Raw genomic sequence first — 20,380 nt, forward strand, 5'->3', positions numbered from 1 at the left:
TATACTGACACTTACTCATTTCAACTGATCATGACATTCTGATTTAACTTGCCTATTTTGTTCAAATATTTAATTTTGTGTTTATTATGTTTATTATTTACACTCTCCTTCTGGAGGCAATAAAGAATATATATATATATATATATATATATATATATATATATATATATATCTTGTGATCCGTTTATTTGAAATCGCCAATAGCAGTCAGTAGGGTTTAAGAACATCCGTTGTTCGACCTGTTAGTCAAATGTGTTTTGTTTAAATATACTTTTTCACTTTTATGGTCTTTTGGAAAAATATTGTTTGTGCTGTATTTAGACCCCTCTACCAAGAATTTTGTTTTGCATGCACACGTATAAAAATTGCGGTTTTCATCCAACGCAATCATAGGTTTGAACGTTGTTTTCAATTTAGACTTAAATATATATATATATAAGTCAAATGCGTTTTGTTAAAATATACTTTTTCACTTTTTTAATCTTTTGGAAAATGTTGTTTGAATTGTATTTAGACCCCTCTAACAAGAAATATGTTTTGCATGCACACGTATAAAACTTGCGGTTTTTATCCAACGCAATCATAGGTTTGAACGTTGTTTTCAATTTAGACTAGTCTATATTTGGGCTTGTATTATATTTGCCTTAGGATTTATATGATCCGTTCATCCTATTTTGACTCCTGAAAATTCAAGAGTCTATCCTAAATTGAGGTAAATTGTTGGGTTTCCAAATACCGTTTCGATTCCTAACATCACTGTAGAGACATTATTTGTCGAAATCCGGATATGGTGTACAAAAACCTTTGCACCTTTTGTTTGCGGTATATCATCTTTTTCGCAAGTTTATTGTTTTCTGCTTAGTATTAAATTTAAAATTAAGATCCATTTATTACATCGTTGATCCGTTTATTTGACAATCGCCAATGGCAGTCAGCAGGGTTTAAGAACATTTGTTTTTCGACCTGTAAGTCAAATGCGATTTGTTAAAATATACTTTTTCAATTTTTTGGTCTTTTGGAAAATGTTGTTTGTGCTGTAGGTAGACCCCTCTAACAAGAAATTTGTTTTGCATGAACACGTATAAAAATTGCGGTTTTTATCCAACGCAATCATAGGTTTGAACGTTGTTTTTCAATTTAGACTTGTCCATATTTTTTCGTTTGGGCTTGTATTATATTTGCCTTAGGATTTATATGATCCGTTCATCCTATTTTGACTCCTCAAAATTCAAGAGTCTATCCTGAATTGTGGTAAATTGTTGGGCTTTCCAAATACCGTTTCGATTCCTAACATCACTGAAGAGACATTATTTGTCGAAATCCGGATATGGTGTACAAAAACCTTTGTACGTTTTGTTTGCGGTATATCATCTTTTCCGCAAGTTTATTGTTTTCTGCTTAGTATTAAATTTAAAATTAAGATCCATTGATTACATCGGTGATCCGTTTATTTGGCAATCGCCAATGGCAGTCAGCAGGGTTTAAGAACATTTGTTCTTCGACCTGTAAGTCAAATGCGTTTTGTTGAAATATACTTTTTCACTTTTTTGGTCTTTTTGGAAAATGTTGTTTGTGCTGTAGTTAGACCCCTCTAACAAGAAATTTGTTTTGCATGCACACGTATAAAAATTGCGGTTTTTATCCAACGCAATCATAGGTTTGAACGTTGTTTTCAATTTAGACTTGTTTATATTTTTTTCGTTTGGGCTTGTATTATATTTGCCTTAGGATTTATATGATCCGTTCATCCTATTTTGACTCCTCAAAATTCAAGAGTCTATCCTAAATTTTGGTAAATTGTTGGGCTTTCCAAATACCGTTTCGATTCCTAACATCACTGAAGAGACATTATTTGTCGAAATTAGGATATGGTGTACAAAAACCTTTGCACGTTTTGTTTGCGGTATATCATCTTTTCCGCAAGTTTATTGTTTTCTGTTTAATATTACATTTAAAATTAAGATCCATTGATTACATCGGTGATCCGTTTTAGGCGAGTGACATTTTTCAAAAAGACGCCTAGTAAACGACTTTAATGCACCCACCTAACATACGGCCATATTATATATCATTCGAAAGCTTGTTACCTGTACTTTCTGATTTGTTCGGTCGTCAATAATTCGTACGGTGCAATTTTTGTCAAATCAAGGTCAAAGGTTAAAATTGAACATTCGTAAATTTTGCCACAATTATACAAAATGCCATTTTCTGGATTTGCATGGATTTTTTTTTTCTAAAAATGATCTAAATAGATATAAGAAGATGTGGTATGAGTGCAAATGAGACAACTCTCCATCCAAGTCAAAATTTATAAAAGTAAACCATTATAGGTCACAGTACGGTCTTCAACACGGAGCCTTGGCTCACACCGAACAGTAAGCTATAAAGGGCCCCAAAAATTACAAGTGTAAAACCATCTAAACGGGGAAACCAACGGTCTAATCTATATAAAAAACGAGTAACGAGAAACACTTATGAACCACATCAACAAACGACAACTACTGAACATCAGATTCCTGACTTAGGACAGGTGCAAACAAATGCAGCGGGTTTAAACGTTTTAATGGTACCAAACCTTCACCCTTTTTCTGAAACAATAGTGTAACATCACAACATAGAAAGACACACTATAAAATATCAACTGAAATAGCTTAACTCATTCAAAGGACATATTAACACCATTGAACATACACTGAACAAATAAATTTGACCTATGACACAATGTAAATACAAAATAAATAAACTAAGGGAAGAATAATAAAAGTAACATGTTATATCGGTAAGAAATGTTAAACAATTAAAGAAAACCAATATGCTCGAACAAAAATATCAGCCATTTGCAATAACTTTAAACACAGGTAAATGAAAATAATTTTGTTTGTTAGGTATACGTGTACAGTACCAATAGAAGAAGGAAATATTTTTACAAAATAAATAATTTTGATGTTCATATTACGAAGTGAAATTTATAGTTATACCAAACACTTATCAAAGCTGGTATATAGACCAGATATAACCCTGAATAACATTAAATAACAAAAAAGCAATACAATTAGTATCAACAGGTCAAATAAACAAGAAAGTACGATTTGAGAGTACTCGCAGTTACTGACAGCTAGTTAAAAGCCAAAACAATTAATAATAAAAAATCATGCATCAGAGACTAAAATCAACTAAAACACATCCCAGGGATTTAGTATTTTAACGTCATGAACAGTCAAAGAAGACATGACTAGTGCAATGCCAAAAATAAATGTATCGACAGACAGTAGGATAGTTAGGAGTTTAACATCTTTATAGATCAAAACGAACGTGGGTGTGTCTTTATACATCCCGTTTGAAAAACAAAACAAATTTAGTTATGTTTTAATTTGCTGATGACAAAATCGATATTAGTGCCAATGTAAACTATATTCACCTTATAAAACAAATTACCATTATTCCAAATCAAATGCAAACTTAAATGTTGATTGAGCTTTATTTACAGAAAATTGCATTTATAAAAAAAACTTCAAAAAATCACAAAATTGCAACAAAATCTAAATATTTTCTGAAGTTTGAATATTTGTATGTCAAAAATACAAAAAAATTTGTCGTTTATAGGCCGAGGAAATTTTTTTCATCATTTTAAACTGCAACTAATATAATATATGTCAAAATGCAGCCTTCTAATGACGCTTTTGCAGTTGCTTTTATTGGCTGGATAATATTGCCAATATCGGCAGAAAATGATCAACCACATTTAAAAGAAAGGGTACTGAAAGAACTTTAAGGAACAAAAAATGTTTATTTGGTAAAAAAAAAGAGTTTTCCGATGTGGAAAGACATGTAACTAAGTTTATTCTCGTTCAATGTTCGAATGCAAACTCTTTGTACCATGTGCTTTTAAATATCAAATCCGGCGAATTCCATTTAATGTTAGACTATTATTATATACTTTACTAGTTATTTTATTAAATTTTACTGAAAATTAATTATTCAGATTAATTAAAATCAAATACCCTTCCTGAGCAACTGTAATCACCATACCATTTTATGTAGTGTTCGCACATTTCGGTATAGTGTTTTAAGAAGTTTTGTGTGTCTGTCCTACTTTTTCGCCTTTTTCATGCTGTCATCTGTTTTTCTTCGATTATAGTTTTAGACTGCCTCCTTGTCATTTTATTCCTTTTTTCAACCAAAGAAAAGAAAACCATAAGGTTCAAAGCTGAGCGAAACAAAGACAACATAACTTCAAACTCAGATAGTGATGCAAAATATAAAAAAGTAAAACAACAAAAATTACCGAACTCCAAGTGAAAATTCAAAACGGAAAGTCTCTTATCGAATGACAAAACCAAAAGCTGAAACACATCAAACGATTGGATAACAAAAAATTGTAATGACCAATATTCCTCCAACATTACTTGGTAGAATTAGGGAAGTTCAAAATGCACATATGGAGGTTATACGTGAAGGAATTTGTTTCATAATAGACATATTCAAATAAATTAAAAATAGTTATCTCTTAAAATTTACCAGAACATACCTGATTTCAAGCAATCTCATGAAGTTAAACCCAATCTTATTAAAATGTAGATCTCTAATTTCGTTATGCTCATACAATAAATGAGCAGGCGAGTCGTGAACGATCTGAATTTTAGGCAGATTGTTTTAACCCATGTTTTAACACTTATACATAACATTTTGTACGGTTTTCTTCATGAACTTATAAATCATCTATTATTGTTGTGAGATCTTCGCACCAATAGAAACCCGAACAGACAAATATGAAAATAAAATGAGAAAAGCACCAAAAGTCTCTGTCAGATCAACAACAGAGGGCTCAGTATACAATAGATGTCCACAAATATAATTTAAGATTAGATGACATAAAACCAATTAAAAAACTGGATAAATAAAGGCAACAGTAGTATACCGCTGTTCAAAAGTCATAAATCGATTGAGAGAAAACAAATCCGGGTTACAAACTAAAACCGAGGGAAACACACATCAACAATAAGAGGAAAACAACAGAAACAATAGAAACACTGAAGTGCGACAAAAAAAAACCCAAAAAAAAACGACAATGCAACATATATAGAAACGAATTATTAGACAACAACTGCAACTGGATAAATTCAACCACAATTATCATTTCTCACAATTGTATTGATATTTATAGAATAAAATAACTTCATTTTAAACATATTTATTCTTAATGTATATGTACTATCTTTTGGTTAATATGCCAATGTCCAACCAATGCGTAACAGATGATCTACTAGAATAGTGCTATTTTTTCTAAATGCCTTAAAATATTGTGTGGCACATTTAATTTTAAATTTTAATGCAAAATCATGGCCAATTAAATTTGAAACAAAAGTGGTTTAAATGCATTTACATTTTTGCTTCTATTACGCAACATTACTTGTAACATTAGCTGAAGTAAACATCAATATCAAACCTGCTTTGTTTTGTAAGAGGTTGCCTACTTTTACAAAAAGTAATTGATGCTGATTGGTAGATTTTTGCTGTGACACATACACAGTAATTTCGTCCTTGATACTAATAACTATAACTTATGTTTTGTTGATGGGGATTGCCAGTTTTCCTGCCGATGGTCGGTGGTTCCTTGAGCACTTCGCGGGCCTAAACCAATAAAACCTGATCGCCGCTAAATACTTTAGTAGCTAAAAGTGCTGAACCGAAAATTGCGTCAAACAACAACAATTCCTCAATCATCTTTATATTATAATTCATGTATATGTAAACTATTCAGGAAATGTATGTATTATTATTGCGAATTGCTAGAATTTCCATCTAAAAATTAATGTAAGTAAATATAATTGCGAAAGTCTCAATTTATTTACAAGAATTACATAGTTTGATAATATTAAATACCTTGTCCAGGCATAAAGAACATTTCAGTGGCTAGCTTATAGTAATTTTCACTTCCTAAGTCAATGCAAGATGCAGTATAAGCAACAAAGGAAACATATAAATATTGAAATATTGAAGTATCAAAGTTTCGCTCCAAAACTTTTCCCTAAAAGCATGAATGACCTGTTTATTCTGTCCTTTAACATATTTGCACTTTTAAGATTTGTGTTTTTCAACCTAATATCGACTACATACAAATTGTTTTAACAAAGAACAGCTAAAAAGCTATCTTTTTGCAGATGGCGTTATTTTGGGCAACTGCATGGTTGTTATAATTGGCTGTTTTATTAAAAAGAAGCGTAATTGCAGTAATCTATATCAAAAATTTTGGTTTTCATGTCATTTTCAATGTAATTTCTGGAAAACGGCGCTATTTATTAAAAATCCGACATTAATATTCCAAAGTGCTCTTGATAAGTTACTATTAACATCTGTTCTAACAGAATTTCATATGTCCATACAAAATATTATTATTCAGAAGACAGAATATGCATAAATGCCGACATCTTGTAAAATAAGAAGTTGTCTGTCCTTGACCTTTCGTTGTGATTTGACGGAAACTGCACCATACGAATTGTTGACGACCGGGCAAAAAAGATAGTACAGATGTTGTACTTTCGAATGATATATAGTTTAGCCGTATGTTAGGTGGGTGCATTTTATGGTTAATTTTGCTCGTCTATTTATTTGGCAATCGCCAATGGCAGTCAGCAGGGTTTAAGAACATTTATTTTTCGACTTGTAAGTCAAATCCGTTTTGTTCAAATATACTTTTTTACTTTTTTGGTCTTTTGGAAAATGTTGTTTGTGTTGTATTTAGACCCCTCTAACAAGAAATTTGTTTTGCATGCACACGTATAAAAATTGCGGTTTTTATCCAACGCAATCATAGGTTTGAACGTTGTTTTCAATTTAAACTTGTATATATATATATATATATATATATATATATATATATATATATATAAGTCTGAAAATTACACCCAACAGTGTTAGAATTAGACTTTTATGCTGACAAATTTTTGTCCCTCAACGGGATTCGAACTCACACCTTTGATACACTACAGCACCAATCGCTTAGCCTCATGTCCAGCGCTCTAGACCACACGACCACATCCGCTATAAAAATATAACTTCAATAGTCGTAGTGTTACCTTGTCACGTAAGGCGAATCTAGAGATAGACATAAGACATGTGTTTTAAGCGTGTGAAGATGTTATATATATCATATATACATGAAATGAGATCATGTGAGTTTCACGTGAATCTCATGTGAAAATCACGTAAATTTCACGTGAAAACCACATGATTTTTTTTTCACGTGAATTTTTAAAATAATTTTTTTCAAATAACATTTAAATTTTCAAATTTAATCAAAATCATGAAATATATCAATGTTGTTTTTGAAATGTTCACGTAAAATTCATGTGAAATTTTTTCACATGCAATTCACGTGAATTTCACATGAAAATTTTCACGTTAGTTTCATGTATAAGCTCGTTTGAAGTGAATCTAACATGAAATTGTTCACGTGAATTTCATGTGAAATTCACGTGAGTAAATTTTGCATGTGTAGTCTGAATCAATTTTTGATTAAGTTGGAAACATGACCATGCAATTAACTACTCTACACATAATCAGTAGAGTCTGATTATCAATGAACTCTCAGCAATGGGCGTGGTTTGTATACATTTTCTGGTATTACCGAAACACTACACGATTTAGTCTGATTCCAATAAGTAACCAATTCTTTTGGTGTTACGCCATGTGATGTAATGATATCATTCTTATAAGAACACGGAGTGAAGCCTGGTTTCATATTGTTAAAACCATGTAAATAGTTTGGTGTAACACGCATTTTTTTCAAGCACATTGCAATGTACACGTCCTCTAGATGAAAGAATGGAATATGCTCCGAAACTTGTAAAATAGTCAGGACTAAGTCCATACTTATAACGTATCCAGTCCCTGAACACATTGGAGGAAATTTGTCTTCTCTATAGCCTTTGAATGACACATACCATTTAGAATTTCTATTTCTGTGTGGGGTGGAAGGACCCCAGCAAAATCCACCTATGAACTTAGTTGGCGCTTTTTTAGTGAGAAAGGGGAGTAGATATGTATTTACATACATGTCGGTGTCTGTCTTCATTACGTACTTAGCTGACGCGCAATATCTCACGGCCCATGAAATACTGAACACAGTTTTGTATGTTAAATTTCCATATGAGTCGATATAGTCAATTTGCACAATATCTTTATATAATGTACTTTCTTCTTGCAAACCGGAATCCTTCGTAGAAATACGAGGTCCATCTGAACGATGATTTCCGATCACAAATAAGCACTTTATTGCCGTGTCGTTTCGGTTACATTTGGATCCCCATGATTTTCTTATGGCTTGTCTTTCATTAAACTGTTTTTTGGAACTTGATATTAGAATAAGAATGTCTATATCATGCGATTTCTCACAAAGTTTGTCCTGATTAAGAAGAATTTCAAATTCATGTCCAAAACACTTCAACGTTGACCCGTTTAGTATTGATTGATTCACACCATTTATGGCATATGTATGGTCCTCATCAATCATTCTTCCAGTTTGGGTATTTCCTACAGTATAAGATTTCACAGTGTTCCGTTCAACAATTATCCTTCCCCTGAATCTGTTAAACTGACCACTGTTTATAGCATATAGAGATAACGAAGCCATTAAAACTAGGGTAATAAAAGCAAGCAAATAATATCCAACAGAAGATTTAGATTTGTTGTTGTCCATTTCAGTCATTTTGTGAAAAGTGTAAGTAGTATTTCTATTGTTAAAATCAAATTTTAAAACGAATATGTATATATATATATAGCTTCACTTAAATATGTTAACGTTGTCTTTCATTTTCTCTAACAATTGTGTCCTCTTTCTGAACCAAAATTTCGGTGAGTTGACTAAAATATTTTCATGTCTAGTCAAGTCAAATTGAATGCTGTTAACATCGCTTGTCCAAATAAACCAGGAATGTCTTTGTAGGTTTCTCCATGTAATCAACTTTTGTAATGTAACAGGATACCAGATACAGGAAAGTTGATTTCAGTGTCCGTTAATAATCAGCTCCTGGGGAACAAATAGTCTGTTAATAATCACATAGTGTAGAGGCAATCCTGTTACATCTGCCTCTTGTGCTGCTGTTTGTTAAACTGGATTATTTTGTGGTTAAGGTAGATCCAGATACTAAAGGCATCGTTCATAGAACATGAAATCTATATGAGAAGCCGACAATTATCTGCAATTATAAATTATAAATAAAGAAATGAATTAAGATCACATGTGTTTAACACCAACAGTTTGCATTAGTAGTTGTCAGTGTCATTATTCAGGTTTTAAACGCGGAGGAGTCACGTAAATATTTTAGACTTTTTGATTTAATTTGGTCTTTCATTGTGCTGTTTTACTTGTAGTTTGCTTTTGTTGTCTGCTGTTCAAGTTTTCCAATATAGACAGTTTGCTGAGGTCTGAATTCGATTTCGTCATTTATAATTTGAAGCATTTTTTAAAAATTCTTCCTGAACGGGAAAAAGTGAAGGGCGAAAAGAAGACGTAGTTGTGTCAATCGGTAAACCTCGACAAATTCCGTTACTCTTCATCGTTAAATCCTCTAAAGGGAGGCGAATGTATGTCATCCGTAGTACCGATAAAGTACTTTTCTAGACCATTTAATTTTCATGAGCGTATTTATCTATTGGGAGGGGCGTGGAGTATTAAAATCGCACTGAAATAGTTTCTCTTCTTTCTAATTTTGATAAAAATGTAAGGGGAAGACCATTTGATTTTTTGTGTGAGTCCGGGAGAGGGATACTCATTTATACTATACATTTAAGTTCACGTTGCTAGGCCGGCTGAGTTATTTCGCGCGAAAATTTATTTCCAATTTTGTTAACAATTATTTCCTGCATTTTTTTGGGCATAATATTCATTTTAATACAGTACTATCTTTGGCAAAATAAGATTCCAGTTCTTACAAGGTCAAGATATTTATTTCCAAAATCCTCCTTCCCCTCAGAAAATCAATTGGTCTTTCCCTTATAAATTGAAGAAAGAAATTACGATAATACATTAATAAAAGACTTATCAAAATCTCAGATGAGAAATTAAACAAACGGCAGTTTGGATTTATTGAAAACAACATACCAGCTGATAGTATAGTTGTTTTATAATCATTATGTTATTACTGGCGTATACAAAGTAAAATGTATGCCTGCTTTGTAAATTTTAAGAAAGTCATTTGACTCGTTATAGACTGGTTCCCAGTCTGTCATATAAAATAGGTACGTTATGTGCGTTTGAAATGCCAAACATGTGTAACCCTAACACATTTTAATGCGCATGTCCAAGCAAGTAGCATGTGATGCCAGAATAGTTTTGTTTCGGACTGTGGCTTTTTTTCGTTTAGTATTTTTTTTTTAGCACAAATGTTTTGAATTGATATTCATTGTGTTATACCGGGTCCTTTTATGGCGTACTTTATGCGTATTGTTCATTTTCAATGGCCAACACTTAGGCTTATTTAAATCGTTGTCCTTTGGTCTTTGGATGATATTTGTATCATTAGTAATTATTCCATATCTCCTTAGTATACAAGGTGTAAAACATTAATTTTCTTGAACTTCAAAATTAAACTATCGTTCCGTCTGCTTTTATATTCTATTGTTATTTTATGATGATAAAACAAAATTTTGTAAATTTAAGGAAACATTATTTCATATTATGTATTATGAATCAAATCAGATAAAATGTGAAAAAGGTCAAAATATTTGTCCAAGAACTTGTTAGGTTTTTTTTTAGTTTTTTTTTTAATGAAATAAAATCGTTTTATTGCTTTACATGTGAAGTCGCAATTTTGAACATAGAAACAATAATTATGTTTATAACGCCATTCAAGTTTTAGACGTCATTTCCAAGTGTCAAATCCCTAATTTTCACTGGGATATAGAAATATGGTACCAAGTCTGAAGCTGTCAGGCAGTAAAAACTCTTGCTAAAGTCCGTTTGGCTGTGCGGGATATATAAATAAGCAGCCACATCTGGTCGGAAAAGGAACGTTAAATCCGATGCTTTGTGAAGGGTGACTGCCACGCTTTCTACACGTTAAAGATCTCTTGCTACAACTTTTTTAGGGTTCCGTAGGTGGTGTTTCTGTCCCTATCTATCAAGACCCATTTTACCAGTGGCAGTACTAATTTCCAGCCCTTCGCCCTAGACGGTTTACCTTGCAGAACTTTCCTATTCCATTTATTTGTATTTGTTCTCATCATGATTATGCATGAAAAATTCGCTACTGGGCGTCAAACAAACTATAATCAATCAACTTTGAGTGTTAGTAAGTAAGTTAGTAATCTTTATTTAAAGTCTGGTTTTCATATAAACATACAGATAACGCAGAAACATGAGCTCATCAAAGGTCATTTTTCGCTTGATATCTGAAGATCAGGGAATGAACAAATTTAGCTCTTGTAATCTGTCCTTACTGGTATTTCGCCAACATTTCAAATAAATAATATAGTTTCTCTTTCTCAATTCTTGACTGAGGTCCCTGTGCATCAATATAACGAATTTAAATGTAGTTAACCGACTGTTGATCAATGATAAAAATCCATCGTGACATATAATTTTTTTTTCTTTTATTAGTCTATAACTTTACACCCCAGTTCTATTGTTATACTTCATAGTTTCTATTTCTGAAACAAGTGTAAATTGAATAGATCTATTGTTACGAATAACAAAGGATTTTGACCACAGGGTGTGACGAGCGGGGTTTCTGGAAACCCCTGCTTCTACATCCCGCAAACAAAGTCCATTGTTATTCGTAACAATAGAAATTGATTATTTTTTAAATAGCATGAACATAAGAAATTACTAATAGTGTTCACTACAAATTGTTTCAAGATATTAAAAAACACATTTTAGGAAATTCCAAAAAAGAATAAAGCATCTATTTTGAATACAAAAATAATCCTTTAAAAACTCCTTTGCTTGAAGTAATTTTTTTTATCCCAGTCATATGTCTCTATTCTAAAGCATTGGTCTTTAAAAAAATGAGGATTCTAACTCCCGGGACCCGGGATCCCCCCCACCCCCCGGTTACCCATTGGCCGATCTGGGGTGGGTTTCCGCGGTTTGGACCCAAAAAGATCAATGCATTTGAATGGTTGGACCCCCCTTTTCTGTTGAGTTGGGAACCCCCAGCTGGATCAGCCCCTGTTTGCCCCCCAAAAAGGGAGTTCCTTAATATTAAATCTGTATCTTTGTATGTTGAGCGTGTCTGGTAGTCGGGTCACACCTATCCCTTAGTATGTCCGAATATGAATGTTTGTTTATTCTCGAGAAGAGGGGGGGTTATAAAACCATAAGATATAAAATACAATTATGATTACCTTTATTACACTGAAACCGGTCAGTACTTTGGGTTATAATATTGCCTTTATCTTAAGTCTCTTCTACCAAATCCAACGCTTGCCACAAAATGTCGTCCGTCTTATACCCGTCCATATTGACAACTGCATACAAGGAACATGAGGTATTGTTTGTTTGTAATAAGAATACACGAAACGGTCAACCTTGACCCTCTGATTCATATTAGCACAGGATTTAACGGGAATATGCAAAACAACTTGACATTTGTAAAAATATACTCACTTGTCAAAGTTTGAACGAAGGTAACCAAAGAAAGGTTACTAGTGGGGTTTCATGTAATAAAAAAAAATCTTATAAATCATGGTTTGGTATTGTCAATAAATATGCTATCGTTTTTTTATTCATTTAATAATCAATGTTAACAAATATAGGGTTTAGAATGGGGTGTAAGTTAGTTATACACCTCGGGATACGGTGTGTCTGGATAAGAAACCCCTCCGGCCTCCGGCCGACGGGGTTTCTTATCCAGACACACCTATCCCTCGGTGTATAACTATTACTTAAACTCTATGTTTAAGACTGTGTCAAAATGAACTAACTAACCACAAATATAAGTTAAATTCATTTACGTAATGATTACAACTCATTAAAATTACAGGTAGACGAATATAGGCAAAAAGCGCAAATGTCCTGTCAATTTAATACAGGTGTATCAAAATTTAAAGCGCAAATGTTCATAGTGTTTGGAGCGCAAATTTCCTATCGTGTTACAGGTTAAAAAAAACGCAAACGTCCTGTGCCTCAAGAGGAAATAGAAGGCTAAAAATGTAATCCACTTTTTACCTTAGATTTACAATTAGTTTCAAAAATATATTCACATGATGTTAGAAGCATTTAACGATATACCTGAACTTCAACATGGTAAGTAATTAATAAGATACCAACACAAAACATGTGCTTTGAACGCACACATAATAGGCTAACACTTTTATATCATTTATATAATTACGATACGTTTGCCAAGTCATTTTAAAGTTTTATTACTTCTTCTTATTTGTGAATTGTATATGTACATACACAATTTCGCTTTTAAAATAAGGTTAAGGTAAATTGTAAGACCTTTTGTCTGAATTTTGAAAACTGTTTTTAATTTGTTAAAATATTCGAACTCGCTCTCGCCCTGATATAGCCTTTGTGTGCTGATGCGGCGTAAATAAATCACTAGTCAATCAGTCAATCAATCAAGTCATTAAAGATCGTATTTTTTGGAATTAAAATATTAATTCGCTCATAGGGTCTTTGCATCGGAAATAAACACGTTTATTCTAAAACCTGTTGTTGGCATGTTACGGGTTATGTTCTTCTTGTATAATATATGATGGCGTAATACTTAACCCTTAACGGGAGGGATTGTGGTTTATTTTCATATGATGAAGACATAATCTTTCGATCAGGTTAATTGAGGTCTGGAGCTGGAACGTCAGTAACTGCTAGTAGTCCTTTTTTAATTTATGTTGATCGTTGTCATTTTGCTTAGCTTATCTGTTACCTATTCTAACATCGGACTCGGACGTCTTTTAAGCTGAGTTTTACTGTGCGTATTGCTATGTGTTTGTTTATTCCACATTGGCTAGAGGTATAAGAGGAGGGTTGAGATCTCCCAATGTTTAACCCCGCCGCATTTATGCGCCTGGCCCAAAGTCAGGAACCTCTAGCCTTTGTTAGTCTGGTGTGTTTTTTAATTTTGTTTCCTTTATATGTTTCAGAGTTTAGTCCATTTCGCTTAACTAGTATACATTATGGTTTAGGGGCCAGCTGGAGCCCGCCTCCGGGTGCGGGATTTTTTTTCGCTGCGTTGAAGACCCATTGGTGGTCTTGGGTCTTTTCTGCTCTTTGGTCGGTTTGTTGTCTCTTTGACACATTCCCCGTTTCCATTCTCAATTCTATTAATAAAATCTATATTCTTATAACCATAAATAGATTTAACTTCGTTTAAAGTTAATATTATTATTTTGTATAAATTTTCATTATCACTGACTTCAATTTTGTCATATCGATGATGTCAACAATACCTTTTAATTGAAGAACAACTTTAAGATTAATTTTTAGGTTATATTTCCAGATATTATAAATATTTTGTAGTGCTATAGTGGTTTTCTTGTATTTCATGAAATTCCTAATTTCTATAGAGTCCATTTAGAATATGTAATAATTGTGTTTAGAAAATTGTCATATTTGAATATTCCTGTGTTTATTCCTAACAGCATGTCATTTTCAACAATAGGATTATTTATTCCTATGTCTGATTGGATAAGTATTTCTTGAAGCTTGTTTGAAGTTAACTACAAATAAAAAATAAGTGTTGCAGGGTTTCTATGTTGTTGTCATTTTTAAAAATATGGCAGTGTCCATTTGATAGTTCATTTTTTGTAATCAAATTTCAGTATATAAAATATTGTGCATGGATCTCCATTGAAATTCTTTTTATTTTTTTTGAATGCTCATTTGTTTTAATCCCGACTAAAAATGTTCCTAATGTAAATTGTTTCCAAATATTTCCTACCATTTAATTTTGGAGATACGTCTTTATTTAGCAACGTACGAATATATTTGAGTTTTAGCTTTGATGGTTTTATTATTTGGTTGTTTAAGTTCATAATCTCAAGGTCATTTGATATCTTTAATTTAATTTCGTTATGCAAATTCTGGTTTCCGTGAGATTTCAAAATTTGCACGAAATCTTTAGGAATTGCCTGTTTAATTCTAGAAAATTCGGAAATACAATTTCTCCAATCAATAAGCTTCCTATAAATTCCATTACAGCTAATAAAATCAGAAGTTTCTGAACAAAATAGAAAAGTTCCCAAATATTCTCGTATTTAAAAAACATCTTTTATTGAATTTGGTATCAATATTTTGTATGAAACCGGACCAAGTATATATTTATAGTTTTCTGAGATTAAATTGTGGAAATTGGTTTCATATCTAAATCATACAAATTTGAACATTTACATACAAAAAAGGTATCATTATATTTTTCATCAAATTTCCATAGCCAGCGCTTACTTATTGCATTCCAGCTTTTCAATGGTTCCTGCAGTAAACGATATAAAAGTTTTATTTGAACATATCTATGCCTACATGTACCATACCCACCCCCTTTTATTTCATGCAAGCAGCAGACATTTCTGTCTACCTGGTTAACTTTGCCGTCCCATATAAAATTCAAAATTACATTATTTAGCTCTTTAGTATATTTATCCGGAATTCCTCGAATTCAATCTCGTAAGAACAAAGAGAAAGTATCATATTTTGTTTTACCTGTAAAAGAGAGGAGAAAGATACCAAAAGAACGCATAAGTCGAAAAAAAAAAAGACAAACAACAGTACACAAAACACAAAACACAACATAGAAAACTAAAGACTGAGCAACACGAACCCCACCAAAAACTGGTGGTAATCTCAGGTGCTCGGGAAGGGTAAGCAGATCCTGCTCCACATGTGACACCCGTCGTGTTGCTCATGTTAGTACAAACCCGGTAATAAGTCTAATTCGGTAGGTTAAATGTAAGCTTCCTACTTTTCTATACGTCTATACAATTTTAACCTATTTTCTCCATATATCATGTTCATCTATTTCATAACCATGACACACACCTAAGGTTTTAACATAACTTGTGATCCATTGGATTTTGTCAAATTTATGTCTTTTTCTTTTGGAAGCCACTAAAAGTAAGCCTTTTGTGCAATTTGTCATAATTTATTCTAGAGCCCGAAGCTTTTCATATAAGGTCAAAATCTTGAATGAATTTTCTATAGAGTTTTCTTTCTTATTAAAGAGGGTCTGGATGGGGTCCTTCATTACTGTATTCTTTAATTTTTTAGGCAATTTTTCTCTATTCTTTATACTTTTTTCCATTATTCTCTATTCTATATATTTTAGAACCTCAATATTCTCTATTCTTTCTTTTTTTGGTCCATTTTTCTCTATTCTATATATTTTTTGCCCATTATTCTCTGTTCTGTAAACCCCCATCCACACCCTCTTAAATACCTCTGTGTCGTCTGCACACATACATAATTTAGTTTTAAACCGCTTTTATGATATTTTATGAAATCATGAAAAGGATCGTGAAAGATCCGGTGTCGCTTATCTGTCATTGCCCAAATTATTGAAAGTGTTCAAACCATTTTGTACTTAATAATGAACAGTTGTTAATATAAATGTAATAGCACAGAAAAGACTGGACTTCCATGACTTTTTCCGGTTAACTTTTGGTGGGGAATGATTTGTTAGGCTTTGGTGGTTTTAATGCCGTTTGATATGATTTCTTTAATAAGACCATGCCGACTAGTCCGTGATGTCTTAAATCAATTACTGTATGTCTGTCCGTCTACATTTTTATGTCGTTATAATAAGTCAAGAATGTTTTATCTGATATAAATAATGTTTATGAACAGTATTTATATCTTTAAGAAGAAGATATCCTTGTCGATTTTCTTTTAAAAAAAAAGGGTGGAACACTTTTGTAAAAAAATATTCTTTCTAGTAAAAAAAGTCACAAACTTTGAGAAATACTTTTTGAGCTAGAATCTCAATGAAAAATGATAACTGATGTAGGGAATTTCAATCTCGTAAGAACGAAGAAAAAGTATCGTATCAAATTTGCGGCATGTGAAAATTGGGGGAAAAGTTGTAAAATATTAGTTTTCTTATGCGCTAGGATTACGACAAAGATGTTTAATTAGGTAAATTATAGAATTCCAAATTCATTTCTGGAGTCAAATTCTTTATTAGAAAGAGTTTTCGAAAAAAAAAAATCCCTATATTTAAAGAAACTCTCTGTTCTAGGACTGGATCGAAATTAAATTTAAAAGTGTATTAAATAAATTGATGATCGTTATCCGAATTGCTTTTGTAAAAAAAATCTCAAAATTTGAGAAACATGTTTTTGTGTTAAAAATCAGTGAAAACAATGAAAGTTATTATTGAAAGAAAGTCCTGTCTTTATTGGATTAGATAAGCCGAGCTAAATCGTTGACGTTCGAACTGAAAAAAGTATTTACAGTTGAGAGGATTAACACATCAGAATTTATGATTTTGACTTAGATTTGGACAGTGTTAGCTGTTATTACTAGTGCGGCGTGTTTAGCGTAAATGAATTGACGATACCTTCAGACTAATAACATATTTTAAAGATATATACCACGAGAAAAAAAAAAAACAAACCATATGGTCACTTATTATTTCCCCACTGAACGAGACCGGGTGTTTCCGCAAAATATTATTAGTTACATAGTGTGCTAGTGACCTAATACGGTATATATGGGGTCAGTAAATTCCATATGGGGTGTGACCTACATTGTATAATTGTTAATTTCTGTGTCATTTGGTCTCTTGTGGAGAGTTGTCTCATTGGCAATCATACCAAATCTTCTTATTTTTATAGTAGTTTTAGAATATATTTCAATTTATTATCATAAATACCTATGTATTGGGTTTTTAAATTGTTAAAATAAAAACACGTCTTAAATCGTTATTTATATTTAATTAATGATAATCCGCATTTCTTTTGAAATTCATATCAAAGTTTAATTCATTTCATTCAACAAATATCATACAGGATTGAATTTCTACTATCGATTGTGTAAACGTGTTCTCAATTGATCAGAAAATATTTGAATGTGGAAATGTTTTATGAAAATTCAAAATCCTCGACCTCGCATGATGAAGTACTGTCCAACTAACTATATGTTACTTTGTATATAAATAAATAAACTAAATAAAAGTAGTTAACATAAATCATTTGCCTTGAAATCATGTTTCAATAAATGATTGTTATATCGTCCTGCTGACGTGTACATCACTTCTATCTTTATTTAGCTATTGGTCGATTTTTTTAGTTAAAAATTCAAAATGTTTAGAATGAAATTATGTCACAAATACTGCACAGGCGATATCCATACACGGCTAATCGATTACATATCGATGTGAAATGGTTATACTCCGGTTATTTTGGGATATATTGTTTTGTAAAATAGTTGATCGAGTCACTGGGTTATGCTGTTAGGGTAAGTGGCAATGTTGACCTTAGATTAATTTGGCTTTAATCTTAAAGTCATATAATTAGATAAATTTACTCATCCTGCATAGCTTTCAAATGATTAGGTTTGATCGGTCCTCATGAAGGTAATTTCAGAAAAGCGCTGGGGACGCACAAAATTTATTTCATTCAGTTGGTGTAAAATGCAAATATCGGATAACAAAAATGTGTCACGAACAGGTTTCTTTAGAATAGATTTATCATTCTTTTTTTGTACTTTTTCGTCGAATTGATGAATTGAAAGCTTGAAGTAAAAATTACGACATCGACATAACCATAGTTATTTGCTATTATTTTTAACAAGACTTACCTGTTGTTTTTATTCAATCTGTCATAAATGGTCAACCTGTATTTTATGTGTAGCGTTACACCTGACTAAGGTATTGACCTTTTGTTTAAATAGCTTTGTAATGCTGTTCGATATTCTAGTGTGCAAAATAATCTCCCCTTTTCATTTATAAAAATATGTGTATTTTGTGGTAACGTAATTAACTTTAAACAGGATATTTATAGCATGTGACAAAACTAACAAAATTAACAAATGACTTGATTGTATGCTTTGATTAGAGACATACATGTACCGAAAATTTAAATGATTTTCAAATATGTATGAATATACAATGTATAATTTAAAGTTTCTTAATACATGTGTATATGTAGGGAACAAACAAACATGTAATTTTCATTCTTTATAACTTTGGTTGTTGCTTTCGATTTATGGGGACAGGAGGGGAAATAATGTTGTTAGTTGAAATGTTAATCCCCTAGAACATGTAGAACTGATATGAATCGTCAAAAAAATGTCTTCACGAAACTTTTTATAATTCACTTTACTGTATCTGTTTCACTCCTTTTTGAAGGGGGTTTCACTAAGGACGTACGGCGACCTGTAATAATGTTCATATCGTTTTATTCAATGCATTGTGGCACCGTTAAAGTCCACAATTCATCTAAAGTCGATAACACCGCTAAAGTCCACAACAAATTTCCGCTAAAGTCCATAACGCCGCTAAAGTCCTCAAACTTTCCGCTAAAGTCCACAAAATGACCTCCGCGTAAGTCCACAAGAAAACGCCGTTAAAGTCCACAATAACAAGTTCCGCTAAAGTCCACAAAAAATCACCGTTAAAGTCCACACTTTTTATTTTATCATTAAATTAAAAATCAATTCGCTTTCCCCCCCGTTAGTACAATAAAAAGCATGAGCGTTTATTCTTGGTAGATATTTTTTTTATCAGTTTGATAAATGAAAAAAGTAGAGTGTATGTAGAAGATTTTGTTTCATTAATTTGATCTTTGTATTATGATGATCCGATCAGTGAATCAAAGAGGCCAATTTGGACATCAATTTAAAAATATTATCTAGTCATAGAAAATTCGTTAGTTATTTATTTAACATAATTACTGCATTCTTCAAGTACTGTTTTTTTTTTTATTATTATTCTTTGTATATAATCACTTTTTGACGTAACTAATGAAATAATGACGTTACGTGCAATGACACAAAAAATCGGCTTTAAATTAGAAAAATACAGGAAAGATCAAGGGTTATTTTGTGTAAAAAATGCAAAGCACCTCAGAAATTAAGTTACAGATAGCATATCGGTTTTTATTTGGTCTAGTCAATCAGTTTTCCGAATACTAACAAGAAAATTCTCATATTTTTCGTGTAGACGGGTAACATACTAATGTTGTTCTTCGAGTATTCCTTCTTTTTTCGAGAACTTATAGGTATATAAACATAATAATACTATACCATTTGGAAGAGGAACATTAGGGCTTTGGGAAGGCATGTGTGTAAAACGGAAAAAAACGCAATTTTCGGACCGAGTAGGCCTTGAAAGAAGTCATTTTTGATTGAAGACACCAAAGAAAAGTATCACTTCCTTACGACACAGCAGTTCAAAATGCATTTATAGCGAAAAGATTATATTCTCAAATTTATGATAGC

At 32.0% G+C, this 20,380-nt stretch overlaps 2 protein-coding genes across 3 annotated transcripts in view; one reads left to right on the forward strand and one right to left on the reverse strand.

Moving 5' to 3' along the window:
• LOC127717580 (nuclear hormone receptor E75-like) overlaps window positions 1–20,380 on the forward strand; it is a 233,400-nt gene that overhangs the window by 18,376 nt on the left and 194,644 nt on the right. The window lies entirely within an intron of this gene.
• LOC127717584 (beta-1,3-galactosyltransferase 1-like) lies at window positions 7,162–18,888 on the reverse strand. 2 transcript variants are annotated; one of them, XM_052223288.1, is made up of 2 exons: window positions 18,740–18,888; window positions 7,162–9,197 (listed from the first exon to the last, which is right to left on the reverse strand). In XM_052223288.1, exon 2 carries the CDS (start codon window positions 8,705–8,707, stop codon window positions 7,577–7,579), a length of 1,131 nt encoding a protein of 376 aa, XP_052079248.1. In that variant the 5' UTR covers window positions 8,708–9,197; window positions 18,740–18,888; the 3' UTR covers window positions 7,162–7,576. The 2 variants fall into 2 exon arrangements, with proteins under 2 accessions (XP_052079248.1, XP_052079250.1); XM_052223290.1 differs by lacking the exon at window positions 18,740–18,888 and adding an exon at window positions 15,482–15,652.

Source organism: Mytilus californianus, unplaced genomic scaffold (assembly GCF_021869535.1).
Source record: "Mytilus californianus isolate M0D057914Y unplaced genomic scaffold, xbMytCali1.0.p SCAF_10, whole genome shotgun sequence".
Classification (NCBI taxonomy): domain Eukaryota; kingdom Metazoa; phylum Mollusca; class Bivalvia; order Mytilida; family Mytilidae; genus Mytilus; species Mytilus californianus.